Here is a 21717-nt window from a genome sequence, read left to right on the forward strand (position 1 = left end):
TGACTGGAATCGCTGATATATCAGGTTAGCAGCGATGATTGTCCAAGTTGAATTAATTGAATAAAAAATAAAACATAGTGTGAGCACAGCACTGGACAGTGGGACACCAATTCCATACCCTAGGCCATTCCATACACATCTGAAGGTTTACCAAATTACTTAATCATATATACAGCCTATCGCCGCCGCTCCATATAACATACAGCAGCTTGAAAAGAGAGGATAATCCCGCTTTCGAGGTGACGCACAACCGCAACTAGATGAAGTGCGCACCAGACCAGCACCCATTCACATTTACATTTGCCGATGCAATGTCTGCGACCTGCGCGGCCCACGGCCTGATGTCGTTCTCGTTACAGTGACTTCAGATGTTGTGCTGAAGAAATGCATTTTAGGGAAGTCACCTACGAGAAAACATTTAATATGATATTGGTTCAATAATACCCATAATCTATTTACGAAGGTAAAACACTACTTATGCTAATCAGCCAAATTAAAAATTTGAATATCGGTTCACGGTACTTCCGTACCTCTGTACTTCTGCGACTGGTCGCGATCTATTGAAGCGTGCGATGAAAATGAAAACAAGAGCAATGAGCATGACGGATAGAAACGGGGAATTACCGCAGAAGTTTCGTTCCCACTGCGCAGTATTTATGTTTTGGTACTGTACAATATTACGAAAGAAACAGCCATGAGAATCGTTTTGCGTCTCGCATGCAACCACACCTATCAATGGCGAAAGTTTCTGAATGCCAGCGCACGTCGCTTTAGTCAAGAATTCACGCATTTTGGCTATGAAGAGGTTCCTGTTGAAGACAAAGCGAAAAAAGGTTACTGTGCATAATTGTATATACAATTAATACTCAGTTCCATTTGGTTTATTAAGAAATTAAGTTAAAAACACCGGTGGATTAAGATGCAATGAAATGATAGGAAATGTTCAAAACGACGTGGAATTTTCTTCAAATTTAACACCCAGTTTGACCTTCACTACATCGTTTTTGATTTGATGTTATTAGTTTTGGCGGAATGACTTGTTAAATAGTTGAATCTCTGTGACGTTAATTATATGCAAGAAATTCCTGGAATTACATCATCTATAAACATAATTATATTTACCATCGAATCCTACTGTAATTGTGCTGCATGTATTGGTATTTGGTACGTCAGTTGATAAAATCACAATCATCTCCTGCACTAGTTTTGTACAGCTTTTTGTTAAATAATTTAAAACGTAAACAATTATATGATGATTTAATTATTATTATTGCAAGATTAGGAAATCTTGTGCTTCTGTACCCAAAATTACATCTTCATAAAAAATTATTTATAATAATCATAATCAGCAGTTCTATTACACTCATCACCTCAAGACACAGTGTAAAATGCAATAAACAAGACTCAATGTGATGTAGTGAACAGATGGGACGAAGTCAAAATCAAGTATGTTCCATCAAAATAGCATCCAACTCAGTGTTGTCTGCATTGTCGTTTGACCTACCGATTTGGATTTAGGAGCTAGACAAAATATAGTCACACAAGTTATATAATTTATTAATTGAGTTATTGCACTAAATACATGACACTCAGGTTGTACATGTACTTTGAGTGGTCCTGCTCCATACCGGATGTCTGGATATACAGTGGATGACCTATGCTATCCACAATATATACACTTTATCTCACCATTATAAAATATTGTCCATTTCGTGATATAAGACATGAATTCAACCCTGCTATGATGCTTCTCCTGATGGTCGCCCTGATTTCTACGATCTGGAGTTTAAGCCCAATTATATTTGTTGCATAAAATCCAGCGTACAATTGCATACCGACATGCAATATTGTTTGCATTGTCACCGTGTACCATTCTATCACAGTTCACAAAGTTTTTTCCAATGTTGCGAAATCGTACGATGACATGAATGATGCAATGAGCTTTGGAATACACAGACTTTGGAAAGACACATTAATACACAAAATGAATCCAGGAGAAAATGTATCTCTTCTTGACGTTGCTGGGGGAACAGGTAGTATATACATAATTTATTTGCATATTTGTATAACTACTTTTTTCCATGTGTAATGTATACTACAGGGGATATAGCATTTCGTTTTCTCAACTACAAAAGCCTGTCGGGAGAGGAGTGTACAAGAAAAGTTACCGTATATGATATCAATCAGGATATGCTAAATGTTGGCAAAGAGAGAGCACAGCAAAATGGCCTGATGGATTGCAATATTTCCTGGGTGTGTGGGGATGCTGAGAATCTACCATTTGAGGATAACACGTTTTGCGCGTACACAATTGCATTCGGAATCAGAAACTGCACCAATATTGAAAAGGTACATGTCATTGTACTTCACAAGTTCCCAATTTTTACATCGATAGAAAAATCGCCATAGGGCATGAAAATACTGTGACATGTGTTTTCGGAACCAGTGTGACTCTAGCGTTCAATCAAGACCGGTTCTTCGCTCCATACGCCAGCTATACTATTGCCAGAACATTCGTTGCCGCGCAGTGATCAAACACACCCCAGACATGATACCTGATCAGTAGAAGAACTCAAACACACCTCAGAAACACTCCAGACTAGAGGTCGACCGATATTGATTTTTACAGGCCGATACCGATATATCGACACACTCACAAGGCCGATAACCGATATCATAGGCCGATATTAATGTGGAAGGAGCAGAGAACAATTTCACCAAAAATATTATATATTAGGCAAGATGGCGCTTGTTCATGCCACAGAAAGCTGAACAACAAACGAGAAAACTGAAAAGAATTATTGCTTAATTGCGCACATTCGTTGAAATTTGGGATAACCCAAAAAGCAAAACATGATACAGAATTGCAGATCAGTCCAGAAAAGGTAGATTGTAATGCAGGAAGCATAGTTTCTCTGCACGCTCACCCAGTTAAACTCGTCCTGCAAGGGTAAATCTGTCATATATCGCCCTTTGCGTCGTCGATTTATTGAGATTGAGAACACGGAGCATTGAATTTCCAATATTTTCTAATTTTTTTTTAATATAAAATATCGACCTTCATAGGCCGATATCGATAATCGGGAAAGCTCTAAATATTGGCCTCGATAATCGGTCGACCTCTACTCCAGACGTGATACCTGAGTGCCAGAACAACGTGAACACACTCAAGACATGATGCAGAGTGATACTTGAGTATATCGACAGGGCTATTCTCTTGTGATTCGGATTCAAAACTAATGAAATATTAGTTGGCATCATGGTACTGTAAGAATTCGAACTAGTCACAAGTCCAGAATCAATCCAAGATATGTTCCAAGTTTTAAGTACTTGTCAGAGTCACAATTTTTGGCATCTTGAAAGTTGCAAATGAATGTTTGGCAGCTAGCAAACAGCCATCACCCCATACACGCAGTATTTCCTTCTATAAGTTCAACTACTGCATCACCCCCTCGATAAATTCCCGCTAGCGTCTCAAACCGGGACTTGACTTTCCACAATAGGTTATCTCTGAGTCTTATCGAGTGCTAAAGCCTGGCGGACAGTTCCTGTGCTTGGAATTCAGCAGAGTTAATCAGCCTATACTGCGCAGGTACATTTATTCCATAAAAAATAAGAATGAAAATGTGGTGTAATACGTGTTTTCTCCAGACTCTATGACGCTTACTCCTTCGAAATCATCCCGGTTATGGGAGAAATCATTGCCGGCGACTGGAATTCGTACAAGTATTTGGTGGAAAGCATTAGGAAATTTCCAGATCAAGAAGCATTCAAAGATTGCATATCACATGCAGGATTCAAATTTGTAGACTATACCAATTTAACGTTCGGGACAGTAGCAATACATTCAGGTTTTAAATTCTAATCCGCTGGCAATACCATCATCCCTGTCTGGGAAACGTCTTGGCGATGAAGAGAAACTTGCACGGATTTAAGAAATCAAAATTTTATTTAGCAAATGAATGCGGTCTTCTCGTCTATCCAGACTTGAACAAAAGAACCGCAACTTGACCAAGGTAGAAGTAGATGAAATGTTTCGTCTCGTGCGTGACGTAGCTGCCGAAGTTACGTCCGACGATGCAATGCCATGTAGGGTTGTACTTTTTGTCGAATTCCTTCTTAATGAAAGCAGCGATATCCTTCTCTATGTTGTATTTTTCGAGAGCCTGAAATGGACATTAACATATTTTATTGAAATCGGACTATAATATACGTCGTGGCGTTGAATTCAGTACCTGAGTGGCGCAGTCGACAGCATCCTGCTGCATGTCCTCTGCCATGTCGGCATTTTTGATAACTGCTTTCCGGTCCGACATCTATAATATACAGCAGTTGAACACGAAATCAAAATGTGATATGAATATATATCAAGACAAATTATAGGAGGCTACTATAATCAGGCTTACCACACTACGGTACTCATTTTGACGGGCAATATCTTATAAAACTACTGTCCTCTCTATAAGATTCTTTCTTATTTGAGACTTGTGCCAGATTTCCATCACAAGTGATGGGCCTCAAAGCTTTTTTACTCAGCAGTTATCGAACTGATAGACTGGCAGAGACAGAGTGAGGGCATAATAAGATCTGGTAGAAATTGATGAACTATTATTCAAGTCAGCTAGGCTTCCTTGTTACATAGACTTTTTCAGACGTAAGGAGAGCGAAGTGTGAACATCCCTGCCATGTCCATTTCAATGAGAACCCAGGAGTTTGTGTTCACACAAACCAAAATCTTCCAGGGGTCGACACCATCCCTAACGATTGTGCTCGACACAAGCAAGTAATTACCATAACAATAGATGACCAACGGGAATGAGTTGTTTCAAAACGAGGCGCAAAAATATACATCTGCATCGGTCATTTCAGGAAGAAGAGCATTATTTGCGACTGGATATGCGGGTAACGAAACGAATAACTAATGGACGCGCGTACCGATACAAGGAGCAATTGCGGGGTTTATCGCAATCTAAATGAACGAACTGAAAGTCCATGACAGACACATATTCTTTTCCAAACATAGCACAGGAGCACAACTTTAATACGCGCTATTGACACCGAGAAATAACTATCTAACCTTTTCAGTAGCTTCACGATTCGCGGTCCTGCTCCAGTCAAATGTGATCTGCGGAATTCTGAAATCATTCACATATACCCGGCGCGTCGCTGTTGTCACTGGAGACCACTTTCGATTGGCCACTTCAATTGAAAAGTTTCATGACGTTGCTTGTGATTGGATGACTCGCTGCCAATATGCGATTAGCCTACGAGCAGCCGTCACTCTACCGCACATTGTTTTACTACGATTTATAGCTATGTGGATTTTATTTTCGTTGTCAACGACCTGTCCTGCTTTTATCATTGTATTTGTTTAGGATCGCCCACCTTTATTCATTCTTCGTCGTTGATTTAACGCAAAGGTATTCGGCGTATACCTAGCAGGTAGCACAGTAGTTTCGACATCTATTCTATGAAACAATCACATAATAATTATGTCGTTATGACGTCGACAACAGCAATACCGTTAAAAGAACGGATATTGGCTGCCGCTAGACCCGAAATGTATTCTTCGAACTTCGAACCAGGCCCGAACCCGAAATCCAAGCATTCCCAGATTGACTTCCAATTTTGACCTTTATAGTGTACAGTGTACACATCAGAGTTGTCAAACTCAACTTGGGGCGCCGTTCGGATCAGTCTAATGAATCCAAACAGTTGCCTCCAAATCCATTCCCTTGTTTTCACTTGAATACTTTATTATCAAGCATATATACATATTCTTATATTACATTACAGATAATGGGATCTGAAGAGCTTCTTGGAGGTACAGAACTTCAATATACAATTAAATAGTATATTCGTATTGAAATGAACCCGAATATTTTCGGCTGACACTCGTCAGGGGTAATCGTCAGCAACTAGAAGAGAATTGGAAAGAACATTGTATATCAACAATCGTATCACAAAATATGACGTCACCAGCATGAAATTTCGAATGAGAGAGCGTTCAATGTACTATTTTAGGTGGTACACGAACTCCTTTTGTTGACAGAGTTTTGGTTGGTGTATTTTGAATCAACTTTTTTTGTGATACGATTGTTGATATACAATGTTCTTTCCAATTCTCTACTAGTTGCTGACGATTACCCCTGATGAGTGTCAGCCGAAAATATTCGGGTTCATTTCAATATGAATATACTATTTAATAATGGGATCTATTCCAACACCTTTGTTCGCGAGCAGTGGAATTGGCAAACATATAATTGTCGCTTTTCGGCCAATTGATATAGACCATATAGTTATAACCAGGGTTGCCATCGACATTGACCCAAAAATACAGTTGCAAAATTAGATTTGCATTAAAAAGCGTTTTTGTATATATTTTGGATTAATACGAGCCTTTGGCGTTGACGATTCTGATGACGAGAGGAAATAGCTTGACCTCGTTGTGATTAGAGGAGTCGACCGAGACGGAAAAGGAGTAGCCTACTCTACACCGAGTACAGACAAAATCATATTATGGGCGTATGGAGCAAGAACTCCAATAACATTGCTTGTAGTTTTGGACCTGGCCGAAGCAAACTTCTTTGCGATGTTGGAATCGGGGCATATTGCTTTGAACAATTGCGATGTACAATCGTTGGTTGCTGGTGTTTGACAGTATGGAATGCCTAGGTACTCTCAGCATCGGCTGGCTTGTAGTCTGTGGTCGTTGGTGCTGATCGACTTGTGTAATAATTGTTAATCGACTGGCTTGAATCAATCATTATGACACACTTGTGTTTTTGGGTATTAATGCGAGTTGAAATAGTGGTCTTTCATGGCCTCCAGGTTAATGTCACAATTACAGATATTGCAATTTGCGAAACACCCGCCCTTCAAGCTTCGTTTGATGCCCTTTAATTTTATCGGTTAATAGTCACGAAAAACGTTTTTACGCTTCGTTCATTATAACTAATCAGATTTAGCCCTATTAGTAGCTAAAACTATATGTTATATATCAGCGGTTCTCAACCTTTTTTGACACGCGCCCCCTTGGGAATGGTCAAAAAAAATCGCGCCCCCCTGACCCCCCTTACATTTATCGTTATGTCAAAAAGAGTACATCATCTAATACAGGGGGGGCAACCTTCTTGCTAATCATGGCCGCATTTCGATTACTTATGTAGCCTGAGGCCGCATTCCAGGGCATAGCCGCAAGGAACGATCTGGACGCAAAATACCTATGATAAACTGTCCATATCCATTCCCGGTGAACTCCGGACTATTCTACTTTTCACAACGGCCTATTTTACGCACCGAAATCGCGAGTGGCCATGTTATGAATAGTTGCTGGGAGTGCATATTTTTCAGAGCCGCGAATGAATTGTTATTTCTTGAGGATTCCCATTCCTGCTCCAAGTAAGAAGGGCGCTACTGCATCAAAATCGAAAAATAAGTCTTGTCGAATTGCGCGGAGCGCGAAGAAAATTTCAAGATTAAATAAAATCTCTCGAAAATTCGGGAGTGAATTCGTAATTGCAATTTGCATGTCTACAGCTGCCAACACATACTAATTGAATAAGGCGTCGACGGCCGCACAAATTCCCTTCTACGGCCGCATGCGGCCGTGCGGGCTGCCCACCCCTGATCTAATAGTAGACATGAGGTATATCTTACGCCAATTTTGAATCCGCATTCCTCCTCCTCGCCACCTCATCCGCGCAAGCGGTGTCTTACAAAAGCCTAGAGGTGGGCCGTGCTATAAGTCGGCAGTTACGGAACATAATGTAAATTATCGGCCTGGTGTAAATGACCAATGACCATAGTAGTCGACAAACACCATGAATACCCGCATTCCAGTTGTGCAGTCTTTTGCATTGCTGACAAACTTCCCCAAACTTGTTTGAAAATAACAAAATAATATTGAAAAGGACATCACTTAATTTCAAGGTAGGTTGCACTGAGACTAATCCTGATGCTGGTAGTGACTACAGAGAGCACGGCGTCGTTCTGTCCTGCCATGCTAAATTTGATCAGGTTTGAATGAATTAAATTGTGTTAATTTATAGCCAAGTTGATGGCGAAACCGGGTAACCTATATTGCATTTAAGTCTGTCTTCGGCAGTGCAGTTCGCCAGCTATCAACAACAGCTACCTAGCGCACAGAGATTTAGGCTACTGCCAAAGCTATAAAGTAATGAATGACTTGCACGTATATAGGAATTTCTCTAAATCTTCAAAGAATATCAAAAATTTGCTCAAATGAAGTTGAAGTCGGACTATACTCCGTTGAGCGCGACTGCTGGAGTTTGAGTTTAGCAAGCTTTCTAGAATACGGATTAAGTTTAATCTTCAACAATTGTCCCTCCAGAATTGTTGTGAAACACATGTTTAGTGACAATTTATACAGACATTGACAAAATTGACAAAAATTTCTCGCCCCCCCCCCCCGAGAGCCTCCCGCGCCCCCCAGGTTGAGAACCCCTGTTATATATAATCTATATAAATTTATCAATGATTTATAGCTTTTACTACTTTTTAACCCAAGTGTCGACTGCACTGCCCCCTTTTTCACTGCGCAATAAATGCTGCTTTCTTCACAGCTTATTCCGCGTTAGACTGAACAGCGGAAACCGAGAATACAGCTGTTTATTGCTAAAATGACGTCCACTGCGATATCTTGGTACAGGCAAAACTGTTATACGGTCACTCACTACCCTAGCTATCTCACCACCTAGAAGTCAAATCCTGCGGTGTGTACGCCACGGGAGCTTTTTTGATTTATGACGTTCTAAAATGTCGACGCAAAAGCATAATTTTAGAATAGTATGCAACACAGATACTTGGAGGACAACGATCGAAGTTTTGTAGTTGCTGAAAATAAGACAAAATAAGGACGCAAGTCAAAAACAAGGACATTTCTTAGAAATAAGGACAGCTGAGTTTTTTAAGACCTGGCCCATCAAAATAAGGACAAATCTTGGAAATAAGGACGGTATGGCAACCCTGGTTATAACCAGCAAAATCAGTGGTTCTAACGACCAAACGACGGTATACGTTAACATATTTCAATGCTTCCTTTGTTTTAGTCGCAACGTGCACTGGCAACAGATATGCGAATCCGTTGTGAGAAATACAAAAGATTTAACTGTAAACGCGGTGGTGGTTCAGAACCATTATGTGTTCTCTGAAAACTAGGAATCGTTTGAGTCACAAGTTAGCCTATACATGAGTGCGACCCCGGATTCTTTGTGCATGAACTATCATAATCTCGATGGAACCTACAAATAACGGTTTCACATTGGCGTTTTCTTTACCGTTATCAACTACTATTTAGTCCATTTATCCATAAAACTCTGAATTCAGTGTGCAGTGTGCACATTTCCTAATATGGTGTGTCACCGACTTGTTTCTAATGGCGAATAAAGTGAAACAACAACATTTTCCATGTCGGATGATCATAATGTGTCCTTATATTTGCTGTTGGTGCTCGTGAATCCAATTTGCATTGCAATTTCGCACTAGTCCGAAATTATTGCAGCAAACAAGAAACAATACGTTCATGTGGCCAAATTTATTTAGTCCGAGACTCTTTTAGACGTATTTTAAAAAATTTTCAAATTCAGGATTAGAATTTGTCGATAATATTGGTAGTTGCATATTGCTTGTCATCCTCTCTCAGCCCACGTGATCACATTTACCGGTAGAGCTAATGGAGGTGGTGGCTTCGTAAATGGCGGGCACGTATATCTTCGGGCTGTTAATTGGTTTCATGTCGTTACTTCGTGACCTCCCGTTTTTTACATTGTCAATAAGTTATTTGAGTCGTCCAAACATACCGGTTGCACTTGTACTGTGGGGCTCAGAATGTAAGCGCAGGACTATTCCGCGCCGGCCATCTAGACGCCGATATAAAATGGACAATGAGCATGAACAATTGAACATGAACACATATGACGAGATAGCGTAGTGGTATAATCCACAGCTGCAACACCAGTGGCCTGCGGGTTATAGTTCGACCGAGGTCGACTCCAGAATTCCTGCGCAAGTGTTGGAGGTTTATCTAGGCTTATCCTCGCCATCTCACCCGTGTAATAAGCGGTGTCTTATAAAAGCGTAGTGGGCCGGACGAAAAGTCGGCAGCTACGGAATAAAAATGATGACAATTGGCCAGGTGTAAATGACCATAGTATTCGACAAACACCATAGATACTACAAACAACAACAACAACACATATATATATATATATATATATATATCGATAGTTTCGGCCAACATGCGGAGGCCATTTGCCCCCCTAAAAACTAGACATCTAACTCCATTAAATCGCTTCAACAGCGAATAAATTTTTGACCCAAATTTTGACCAAAAATACTCTTTAATTTTGAATTTACGGAATAATTTTCGGGCCCCTTCGAGTTCGGGCCCTCTGGAATTGGAGTTTTGGGCTGCGGCAGTTACACCGACAGGATAACGTAACAGTGAAGCGCCCGGCTTCTTGATCGGTACGTCGTGGGTTCAATCCTCGGCTGGGTCAGATCGAAGACTTGTTTAGTAACACTGGTATTCATGACTCCCCGCTGGGCGCTCAGTCAGGGTTGTAATGACTCGAATCTGGTCCGACTCGAGTCACGATTGTTTGATGACTCGACTTTGGCTCAAGTCAATTTTTCAAATGTGTTAAATGACTCGACTCGAGTCAATTTTGGTATTGACTTTACGTGTACTCGAGTCATTGTGCGTGATTCGAACCATGTCATATGACTCGAGACTGAGACGGCCGAGACAGATATTTGACTGTAATTTCGAGGAATAGTAAAGTCACCACATTATTAGTGTTTCCTCTATCAGTGCGGATACTTGGAAACAGGGCCAGAAACTGTCAGGACTACGGAAAATGACAGTATTATGAATACGAGCCATTCTATATCACTCGAACAGAGTGGAAAAAGTGGGCTGAACCGGATTGAACTCAAAACTGAATTGTAAACACAATGACTTGGACTCGGACTCGAGTCACAACACTATGACTCGGACTCGACTCTCTACTCAATGACTTGGACTTGACTCGATGGTATATTGAAAATGACTCGACTTGACTCGAGTCAAAAAACTATAAAAGTGATATTGACTTGTCAGTTGTGACTCGGAACCTTGTGACTTGGTTACATTTCTGCGCTCAGTATTACCAGGATAGCATGGAGAGGTGATGCAAGACTTAGAAGGCTGCACCCTCCTTCTCTTTCCTGACTATGAGGTGACTCGTCAGCTAGTTTTTCGCCAACGATAGCCATAGTTGACTTGACTATAGTCGTTTAATTTGTACATGATTGTATATTGTATTGATATTGTATCGCCAGTCTATGGAATTATGACGGCACTTAAAGGTATTTCGTAGCTGATGACGTAAGGTTACCATACGTCCTCTTTTTTGACTTTCTTGAAAGTGTCCTCGGAGGACGCCTCAATTTCCTCTTTTCTGAGAATTTGTCCTATTTTTTCAGAATTTTGATTAAATGTATGTGGAAATTGGCAGAGATATAGGAAATCAGCGGCCAAGTAACGGTCCGACGGGGTTTTCAGGACTTGAGCCTGAAAACCTTTTTTAGTCTACCGACCACAAAGTCAGGAAAAATTTACCATTTTTTCAGGATTTTACTCCAGTATTGCAAGTCTGAAAATTTTGAAAAAGTGTCCTCTTTTCAGATTCCCAAAATATGGTAACTCTAGATGAAGTAACTGCGATGTGTCGCTATATCCTATCCCAATCGTAAATGGAAATGTTTTTAATTTGAAACACCGTTCTTGAATACGGGCCTACTAGGCTATTGATGAGTGATGATGTGTTCAGCTGTTCACTTCTCGGCGTGACTGAGATGTTCAGGATGGTTTGCGAAGTAGAATATTGAATGACTTGATAATTGACACGAATATTTGACTCCGAACCAAGTCTCGAGACATCCGAACACTGACTCAGTAGCGAGGCCATGTCATGACCGAAGGTTACGAATTCATTCGTACGCAAGAGAGCGCTGCTGAGCAGTATAAGCTCAGTGAACGAAACAATGTGCAATCAGGTGCTGGTGCAGGATGGTATATTTCAATAGAACATATTGCATGCGGTAGGAAATGCATCTTTTCATAGCGTCGTTGGTTTCAACGTGAAAGTAAAAATCTGTGGAATGGATAGTTGGTCGATTATGAACCTCGGCAAGTTCTCGTTAGTCACATACATCGTGTTTGCCTTCAGTCATTATGGCGAATCGTTCCAGGTACGGTAGACATTTACCGTTAGGAAGGGAGGAATTCTATGGTCACAAATTAGGTCGCGCGCAGTTGCCACAGGGCTTTGGTCATTCTATATTGGTTACAACAAACGTTCCGGGCATCAGCGTTATGGTATCACTGCATTGCGTTGGTGAATGTCAAAGTTGTGATATTACAGGCCTCAGATAGCTATGGTTATGTCGGCAAGTTATTGAACTAATGTACAATGTGACGTCATTTTAGAACAGTGCCCACTGACCATAGGTCCAAGGAAAATTCTAGGCCTCTCGATTGTATATTATGAATGGGCTCTTCACGTGAGTGTGCAGTATGTTGTGTTGCAAGAAGCCTGGGATTCGCTAAACTACATTTTTGCTATACATATGCATGCTGTGCAATTAGCAGTCATAGCGAAATCTGTTGATTATAATATAGCGCTTGAATTGTCGATCGAGATCCAGCTTTAGTGACTTCGAAATGCGACTTATTGGATTTTTATAGGCCATTACACCTGTCGGTAAATAAACTCGCACTGAAATGAGCTATCTCATTTTATAGGGCGGCTTAAACGGGGACAGCGACGCCATAATATGGGCAGTGAAGCAGTATCATTTTTTCTACAGTCCCACGTTTTCCAATCATTTTATCACGCACAAGGTACGATGAGGTGATGATGACCAGGTATTCAAAAATGCATACTCCATCTACATTTGTGTCTCAGATATCTGCATTTTACGCACCCCCTCTGCAAAGCCCTCAAAATGAGACGCTGCAGCAAACTTTACTTTTTGGCAACATCTGGTTAGGAGAGATATGGACGATGTTCGCGGATTACGGGGCACAACGTATATATTACACCGACCATCGGAGTAACTTTATCGGCCTGCATGATGTTGCGGTAAGCAAATGCAACTTTTCAATGACACCGTTAGCTTTAACTACGCGAAGCGGAAGCAGGCAGCTGCTACGTATTACTGTGTCATAACGTATCGAGTAGTAGCCTAAATACTGCTTTAATTTGTCGCGTTACGATATAATGTACAGCAGACAATCGAGACGATACTCAGGAAGGTGATGAATGATTTTGTTTTCATACGCTGCACTGTGTTGGCTGCGGTGTTATTACGCAAACCCACATTTGAAAACAATACCGAATAACCAGTACGTTTCGCATGCGAATCCCGAATGTATCAATCATTCCAGACCAACAGCCAGAGAAAGATATTCCAAGGCCTTGCGTGGGGCATTGACAGCATTGGCGTGGATTGGATATCAGGAAACGTGTATTGGACAGACACGAATTATAACTGGATTATGGTGGCCAACAGAAACTTCTCGCACTACAGGAATATTATCACCATCAACAGCAAGATACCAGCCAAAGTAGCAGTCAACCCGATATCAGGGTCGGTATAAAGAACTATTGGCAAACAGAAGCAGTCACTGCTATAAAACAAGTAGAGTGTATGCAAAATTCTGCTAACTATAATTGTACACTGTACAACGGCCGTCCGCGGCAAATCAATGCAACCCGATGTAGTTACACATTCTTTGAACACCGATAATTGTGAATTCACTCAATTTACGCGATTTCACACTTCTCGACGTGCGCCATATGTTAGTTTGCCGCAACTTGCCCCCACTATCCAACGAATCGTAACGAACTCAATAAGATTATCATGCCACTGGTAGTGAACTTGACAAGAAACTGTAAATTGGTGTGCGGTGACTCGCCGGGATTTCTTGATCTCCTAGCACTCCATAGTACTGCATGTATATTGCATATATATGTATTAGTTTTCACACAGGCTCAACTCTCAGCGGCTACCTGTTTTCGTGTCTTACTGTCTTCTGATACTCTGGTCCAAGTCATATCAGTAGTTTTCAACATGATATCTCACCCTTTTGAGGAACATGACAGAGCTCAATATTCCTCTTCATAATATTACGAACTGCAGCTTATAATCAATTAGCAAAGGCAGACGAAATGATGTCATAATTAACCTTCAAATGACAAGTAAAAGCGTTTCAGCAGTCCGTCAGATACTGCTTGTTTTGCTAGCGAGGTGACAAGCTGGTCTTCTCGTATGGTTGTCAATCGCAGGCTTGTGTTTATATTTGGATTTCCGATACGTCATCGCTGAAACTACTGTACTTCACCACAGTGTGTTGATGGGAATTGAGTCAAAACTTTCCGGAAGATATTTCATACTCATCTCGAAAGGAAACCCCAGTGGCTTCGGAAGCATTGCAATAGTTTCTAGCCTGCATATCCCCCAGCGCATTCTAAATGGTGCCATTTCCAATTATTTGTAAATTGAACTGTGGACTAGCATTTAGAATTCTCTGGGCGATATATTGACCGGACTAGACCGCTTCACTTTGCACTGTTAATGTCTATCGATTGAGGGCTACTTTTCTGTAATGTCTGCATACTGTTACCTTGAATACCGCGGCATCAAAATAGGCATTTAGCCACAGGTTAAGAACCGCCTATACACACAATGAAATGCAGAAGCGGTCAGCAGGTTCGAGATAGCGTAGTGGTGTATTCCACAGCTGCAACACCAATGGACTGTGGGTTCGAGTTCGACCGAGGTCGACTCAAGAATCCCTACCTAAGTGTTGGAGCTGTTACTGACCATTGTAGTCGACAACCACCATGAATACCACAAATAGCAAATAACAGAAGCAGTCAGTAACGAAGTACTTCTAGATTTTCAGAGTGCTCAAGTCGTTTTTGCATATACTTGCACTACTTACGTGTTTCCACTTCTAGTTCAACTATGCTCTATAAGCAAAACTACTAATTTTTTTTGCAAATTTGGTTTTGAAAAGTATAAAATACTTTTGCGACATGTTTGCATTCGATTTTTGAGTTTGTTTGTTTGATATTCATGGTGTTTCAACTACATTGGTCATTGTAAACCAGGCCGATATTCATTACTTTTGATTCCGTATTTACCGACTTGTAGCAAGGCTCACTTCTAGGCTTTTTATGAGACACCGCTTACGCCGATCGCGTGTTGAGTAGGAGCCTAGATAAGCCTCCGACACTTGGGCAGAAATTACGGAGTCGACCTCGGTCGGACTCGAACCCACAAGGCCACGACCCATTGGTGTTGTTACTAGGGTTGTGTTTAAAACAAAAATCAATTTAAAACAAACATGTTTAAAACAAGGCCCTTGTTTAAAACATGTTTGTTTTTCTAAGCCATAACGTCACACATATTCAATTGTGACATCATAGTTGATTGATATTCACAATTGAAAATATTGGGTAAATATAGCTCCTTTGACGAAGTATAGGCTTCCAACCCCTGTCATAAACGGACCAAAAATATCTTTAACCAGGACTACATCGTCATGCAGCATTTTTGCGGTCGGCGGCTATCATCATCAGAACATTCATTCCGTACCAATGATCTATATCTACGTACTATAGCTGTTGAACCGACTATTTCGAGGGTTCCAACCATCCCATGTCGTATACGTCGGCTTTATCGGGCGGTAATCGTCGTCTGTGTCTCATACAACATGTTTTTGGAAAGTATTTACACAATTTTGGCATAATTATACATAGTGTTGCATTTAAAACAAAAATCAATTTAAAACAAACATGTTTAAAACAAGGCCCTTGTTTCAAACTTGTTTCTTGTCTCTTTCTTGTCTTATTTTTTTAAGCAATGTCGTCACGAATATTCCATTATGACGTCAAAGTGGATTGAAAATTTTAAATATAGCTCATTTGACGAAATATCTACCTACTATAGCTTTTGAACCGACTATTTTGAGGGTCCCAACCATCCCATACGGTATACGTCGGCTCTATCGGGTGGTAATCATCTGTAGTCTCATGAAACATGTTTTTTGGAAAGTAATTACACAATTATGGCATTATTGTGCGACTTAAAAAAACACAGTTTCTTTAAAAGGCCTTTGTTTTAAATGCAACCCTAGTTGTAGAGCTAGCTCTAGGGTTATACCCCTACGCCCATACCCCTATTATACCACTACTCCATCTCGCCACTACTTTTTTGAGTGAAATTGTCATAAGAGCCGCGCGAAATAGCCCCCGTGTCACGGTTACTGAATCCTTCTTATCAAGATTGCGTCTATGTGTTATGTACTAGTACTGTCTCATAAGTCGCTTTGCGTTATTCGTGAAGATGCATCTTGCAATTTCGAAGCAGCCATTTCCGATTAAGTGCTAAAGGTATGCAAACCCGCGACCAAATCTACTTTTTGAGATTACTTGAGCGTGTTTCAGGTCTTCAATTTGTACTTACGCGTGCAGTAGTTCATACATGTCTACGAAATCGCTAATCGCTATTTCTACTTGAGTAGCAACGCTGACCACCACTAGAGAAATGTCACTTTACTGTTCATAGGCATTGTGAAATCCTTTGACAGGCACGTATACTGGTCCGAGAGGCAAGACGAAGGATGCTCGATATACAGATGCGACCTGCAAGGACAAAACAAGACCCTCATGCACAACCTCTCCTACGTCAAGATCGTCACGTCCTTGTCAATAGATTACGCGCGAGACAGGTGGGTGCTTGCGTGCGCCGCATTATACCGCCGCGTGCACCCGTGTTCTTTTCTAGGCTATACTGGACGGAGAGACTTAAAAGCGGATCCAGGTCGAGCGCGCTGCGATATTGCAATTTGGGAAATCCGAGCGACACGTATCTGGTTTTAAACTCTTCCAGTGCGTTTTACGAGGGGGTGACCTCGTACAAAGTAAGTAAGCAATGCATAAACGGTAAAACACTTGTCGCGGTGGTTGAAGATTTACGCGGAACGAATGGGTGTAATAGTTTCCGAGACGTATCGTTATATACTGCGTTTATTGTTTGGAAGCAAATGAAACTATGCCAATTTTTTTTATTGGACTGTCAATACTGCTAAACCAGTGATTCGTAACCTTTTTCCTCCGGTGCCTTTTTTCAAAAATTACCTATGTCTGCCGCCGCCCTTATTTAAGAATTTTTTAAAAACAGAATGGGGAACAGGTCGAAGTGCGGTCGGTCTTTACGGGTTGGGACTTTACTATTGGAAATATTTCGCGCTTGAATCGCGCCCGGGGACCACTCGACTAATCAACGATAAATTAATTGTATGTACTAAATTCGGGGCAAATCAAGGTTGTTATCACAGCCATCAGGTACGGGCTCATACCATCTGGTTCGAGCCGGCTGTACACAGCCCAAATTAAGGTTAAGAACGGGTGGCGAGATAGTGGCGAGTGGCGATTCCGAGCGAGGTGGACTCCAGAATTCCTACCCAAGTGTTGGAGGTTTATCTAGGCTCCTCCTCGCCATCTTATCCGCGCAAGCGGTGTCTTATAAAAGCCTAGAAGTGGCACCTATTTGTGCTGTCGTTAGCTATTTTGCGTTAGGCACGAATATTCACTTCGCATTTGCGGTTGCAGCCACCTCCGATTACTGAAAAAAAAAACGATGCGAACCCTCACTATATCTACTTTTTGAAATTACTTACTTGAGCATGTTTCAAGCCTTCTTTTTTACGTCTACTTCAATTGGTTTTGACATGTATGGGAAATCACTACTTTGTACTTGGAATTGAGTACAGATTTACCGGATTACTTTTAGGCTACTCCTACTTCAGTAGTCCATAACAACGCTGATTACTTTTACCGCGTCTAATCAGTCATTTACATTGAATAGCAAATCATCTATTTCATCACGAATATAGACTTATTAATCTCATAATGATAAGCGATTTCAGATGCCTGTCAAAAATCGCCTTGTCACCATTTGTGTTAGTTGTGACGTAACAGATTGCATAAGCCAAATTATTGAAATGTCGTCCCTTGAAAAAGAGCATGCGTCGAATTCGAGTTGTGCCAATAATCGTGAGTTCGTAACCACGATTTATCTAGGTTTCTATCACCGAAAGTAACTTGCATGTGTACAGGTGGTCAGCCTTGTAAAAGTGATTACACCTAATTTGTTTCACTACATGACAACGTCTATTACTAGTTATTTCCATGATCGGTTTTGACATGCGGAAACTAGATACTCATTATAATAAAACTGAGGTCACTCGTGGCGTGACTCCTGCATGTGTCGTCATGCATGCGTGTTGTTTTATGCCTCAACCTATTTCATCGCGATAAGTAGCCTAAACATATAGCGATGATCAGTACGTACGTGGCGGTACTATACTTCCAAATCCACCCGTGATAACAGTTCGCAATCACAATCATTGAAATTGCGGTAGCCGCTGTGAATATAATCAGGAGACCGTTTGTATTAATATTACTATCTGTTTTCGACAACAGACCAGTCCTAACAACCGATATTGTCGCTTGTTCACTTTACACATTAAATTCACTCTATATTCTTTTAACGTCAATGTTGCTTTCGAAATATATTCTTTCTGTGCGGCAGTATTACGGCGCTGGATGTCCCAGATCCCAGTATATCGCTGATTACAAGTTGGAGGTTCATCTTGGCTCCTCCTCGCCATGTCATCCGCGTATGCGGTGTCTTATAAAAAGCCTAGAAGTGTGCCGTGCTGTAAGTCAGCAGTTTCGGAATAAAAATGAAGAATCTCGGCCTGGTGTAAAAAACCAATTGACCATAGTAGTCGACAAACACCATGAATGCAAACAACAATAGTCGTGTCCTTATATTGACATCCATGATCACTACATGCCATTCAAGTAGGTAGAAATAATGACCTCTGTCGACCTTAGCCGACAGTAAGCTGAATTGGGTCATACAGACGAGCCTAATTCCCGATTGCGAACATCGTGCAACTGTACGTTGACGTCATAGTGACATTCTGTTACTTACACGCGCCTCATTTAGGACAGTCTGCTCGCTGAATCACGGCATTGTTTTCTGTTAGGTACGCCTGCCTGATGCTGACGTGCTGCCTCTCGCAATAAATGAGTATGAATAATCTGGTTGTGACGCAACCATTCGACTTTACACTTGTTCGCTAGTGAGCTTGTGGCCTTGTAGATCGCGCATAGACTTTCCGTTTAATGTTGATTATATCATCGAATCAACTGTCGTTGGCGTACAGTACACGCAGAGTGGGCGCGTATCCGGATGGGCGTGACTAACACCAGCAGATCTGGTCAGTAACACAGTACTTCTACTTTTTCGGTGTGCTCAAGGACCACCCCTGAACACCAGGGATATCTAGTACAAGATATCTCTGCGTAACGCAATAACACAAACGGGTAGGCCTACACAAAATTGCAGTCGGTAAATCAGGGCTGGCCAACCTTTTCAGCCAAAGGGCCACATTCGATTGACGAACTGTTGCGCGGGCCACTAGCCGCGCGAAGCGCGAAATTTTTTTGAAGTTCACAGGTCAATAATATTGTCACCTGACCATATTGCGGGCATGCTGTATATCGCTGGGCTCAGTTTGCAAGGACTAGGTAATCGGCGTCTGGATATATCGATATCGAAAGTTTCGACCGACATGCGTCAATCATTTTGTGCCTAGGTTTCATGGTTGACGGTCTTTCTGCGAGTGCAAATGCAGCAAAGTCGCATATGTTGAACGACACTCTGTCTCGTAATCGCGAATATAGTTAGATTCAATCTGATACATAGGCGTTCTTTCATTTTCACAAAGGGGCAACAATATTAAAATCAAGAAATCGAGTGACAACATGTTGCACGAAGCGTGTAGAAAATTTTTACTTTTGATAAATCTATCGCAAATCATTCCGCTTTATTGTAGTGTACGAATATTTACCAATAGGTGACAAAACTTTACCAATGCGTTGGAACTGATATCTTAGTCATCACATCTCAAGTGTTGCGGCCAGACTAATCAAATTTTTGGTTGGCCTCACAAGTTCACAATCTGTGCAATCCATTTTTGATAACATTCGAAATTTCGGAAATTACCTCGCGGGCCACTCAAAACCTTCTCGCGGGCCACGGGTTGGCCGGCCCTGCGGTAAGTACACGTTGTACCGGAAAGTGACGTCACATCGACGCCATATTGCTTTGCACTATTTCTGAGCAAAGCCACTTCTGTGTTCACCCAATTTTTTTCCGCTGACCTATCCTGGTTTTTATTCTGTCAGGATCAACTTTACGTCACGGATGACTATAACAAACGAATATTCATAGTCGACAAAGTAACTAATGAAATCGTGTATCGGCAACAGCTGGGTTCTTTCATGTACCCGCGGGCCATCACAGCATACAGCGATCCAAATCACTTCACAAACCTCACGTACACAGGTACGGGCTGTTGGACTTGACGTGTCTGGTCTATATACTGAGGCACGCAATTCTTTTCAGACGTATGCACCAATAGTTCTTGCCAGCATTTGTGTGTGGCCGACCACAGCTCGGGCAGTTACAGTTGCTATTGCGATATTGGTTTCCAGCTACTGGACGACAGCCAGTCTTGCGGCACTAAACTGGTCTACGACGAATTCGCGCTGGTGGTGGACAAGCGCCATTCCAAGCTGTACCAGGTGAGACGATTGTTGCGTTTCGAGTTTAAATTCCCTTGACACGCCAGTGTGAGTTTCGGCGTAAAAAGTTACTGGTACTCGTAACGGTGTCCTATATACGGACGGTTTTACGCTACAGTGTAGCAGCGTGGGTTCTTGTGTTTATGTGCTTTTTATGCAGTCAGCTGTTGCATTGCAGGCGAAACACTGCCAAAGTGTATCTATAGATAACTAACTAACCTGCGAATAGATGAGCAACACGTGACTCACGCTTGAGTGCCCAGATAGAGCTACCGATTGCTGGTAGCTTCATAGACAGATATTGTGTGCCAGCGGCCGGACATCATTATGTCTAATTTAGATTTGGAGTGTATTGACACTCGGGCACCATATCTGAAGCAAAGTCCGAGTATGCCCCATGTATTATATCCAGGACAGCATTATATCTGGGATAGATAGACCGTATTGCCACTTGGACACCATGTCTGGAGCATATTCAGAATTCGCCCCAGTCATGGTGTCAGAGTGTCGATACAGTCCGAATCTATCTTAGACATAATGATGTCCGGCCGCTGGCATACAACATCAGTCTACGAAACGACCAGAAATCGGTAGCTGCATCTGCGTACTCAACCGTGAATCACGTGTTGCGCATCTATGTGTACGTTAGTTATCTGTAGTGTAACCATGTTATTGTTACGCGTCCGGTGATGATTAACCAAAATCATTTCGTGCAATAGTCAATCACTTTGTGCTTTGGAGTACGTATCTGCTGTCTTTTTTCTGTAATGTTGAATATTAATATACCTGTAGAAGTAACGCCGTGAAATTTCACTCAGTGACAAATAGAACTGCCGATTTCAAATTCGTGTCAAAACTACTTAAAGTAGAAGTAGAAATGGGATGAAAAACAGATTTGTTCGATGGGTCACATTCTTTTAGCTGTTAATCCGAGTTGGCTACTTACAAATTCAGAATGACCAATGACATTACAAATAGGTGC

At 41.4% G+C, this 21717-nt stretch overlaps 3 protein-coding genes across 6 annotated transcripts in view; 2 read left to right on the forward strand and 1 right to left on the reverse strand.

Annotated features, from left to right (window-relative positions):
* The first annotated feature begins 600 nt into the window (after positions 1-600).
* Positions 601-4142, forward strand: LOC145446779 (2-methoxy-6-polyprenyl-1,4-benzoquinol methylase, mitochondrial-like). The gene is made up of 5 exons (XM_080325148.1): positions 601-833; positions 1884-2033; positions 2102-2349; positions 3504-3592; positions 3652-4142. The coding sequence occupies exons 1-5, from the start codon at positions 695-697 to the stop codon at positions 3863-3865; spliced, it is 840 nt and encodes a 279-aa protein (XP_080181274.1). The 5' UTR covers positions 601-694; the 3' UTR covers positions 3866-4142.
* LOC145446780 (dynein light chain 2, cytoplasmic) lies at positions 3931-5230 on the reverse strand. Its single transcript, XM_080325149.1, has 3 exons — positions 5078-5230; positions 4236-4316; positions 3931-4166 (listed from the first exon to the last, which is right to left on the reverse strand). The coding sequence occupies exons 2-3, from the start codon at positions 4314-4316 to the stop codon at positions 3978-3980; spliced, it is 270 nt and encodes an 89-aa protein (XP_080181275.1). The 5' UTR covers positions 5078-5230; the 3' UTR covers positions 3931-3977.
* Positions 5231-12065: 6835 nt separating this feature from the next.
* LOC145446732 (low-density lipoprotein receptor-related protein 1-like) overlaps positions 12066-21717 on the forward strand; it is a 32532-nt gene continuing 22880 nt past the window's right edge. For 3 of the 4 annotated variants that reach the window (XM_080325083.1, XM_080325084.1, XM_080325085.1), the window contains exons 1-8: positions 12066-12255; positions 12809-12907; positions 12972-13148; positions 13454-13656; positions 16664-16804; positions 16861-16996; positions 20337-20496; positions 20557-20735. In XM_080325083.1, coding sequence (XP_080181209.1) covers positions 12166-12255; positions 12809-12907; positions 12972-13148; positions 13454-13656; positions 16664-16804; positions 16861-16996; positions 20337-20496; positions 20557-20735 — 1185 coding nt within the window. In that variant the 5' untranslated portion in view covers positions 12066-12165. The remainder of the gene's footprint in view (positions 12256-12808; positions 12908-12971; positions 13149-13453; positions 13657-16663; positions 16805-16860; positions 16997-20336; positions 20497-20556; positions 20736-21717) is intronic. The other variant, XM_080325086.1, reaches the window with a different exon arrangement.

The sequence above is a fragment of the Botryllus schlosseri genome, chromosome 9 (assembly GCF_051294905.1).
Source record: "Botryllus schlosseri isolate E-star chromosome 9, Bs_hap1, whole genome shotgun sequence".
In the NCBI taxonomy this organism is placed as follows: Eukaryota; Metazoa; Chordata; class Ascidiacea; order Stolidobranchia; family Styelidae; genus Botryllus; species Botryllus schlosseri.

What these genes read in the sequence shown, in the direction of transcription:
- LOC145446779 (XM_080325148.1), top strand. Translation starts at nt 695, where the DNA reads ATGAGAATCGTTTTGCGTCTCGCATGCAACCACACCTATCAATGGCGA. An exon ending in TGAAGACAAAGCGAAAAAAG is followed by an intron (nt 834 to 1,883) that starts GTTACTGTGCAT and finishes ATTCTATCACAG; the next exon opens with TTCACAAAGTTTTTTCCAAT. An exon ending in AATCAGCCTATACTGCGCAG is followed by an intron (nt 3,593 to 3,651) that starts GTACATTTATTC and finishes TGTTTTCTCCAG; the next exon opens with ACTCTATGACGCTTACTCCT.
- LOC145446780 (XM_080325149.1), bottom strand. Translation starts at nt 4,316, where the DNA reads ATGTCGGACCGGAAAGCAGTTATCAAAAATGCCGACATGGCAGAGGAC. An exon ending in CTGTCGACTGCGCCACTCAG is followed by an intron (nt 4,167 to 4,235) that starts GTACTGAATTCA and finishes TGTCCATTTCAG; the next exon opens with GCTCTCGAAAAATACAACAT.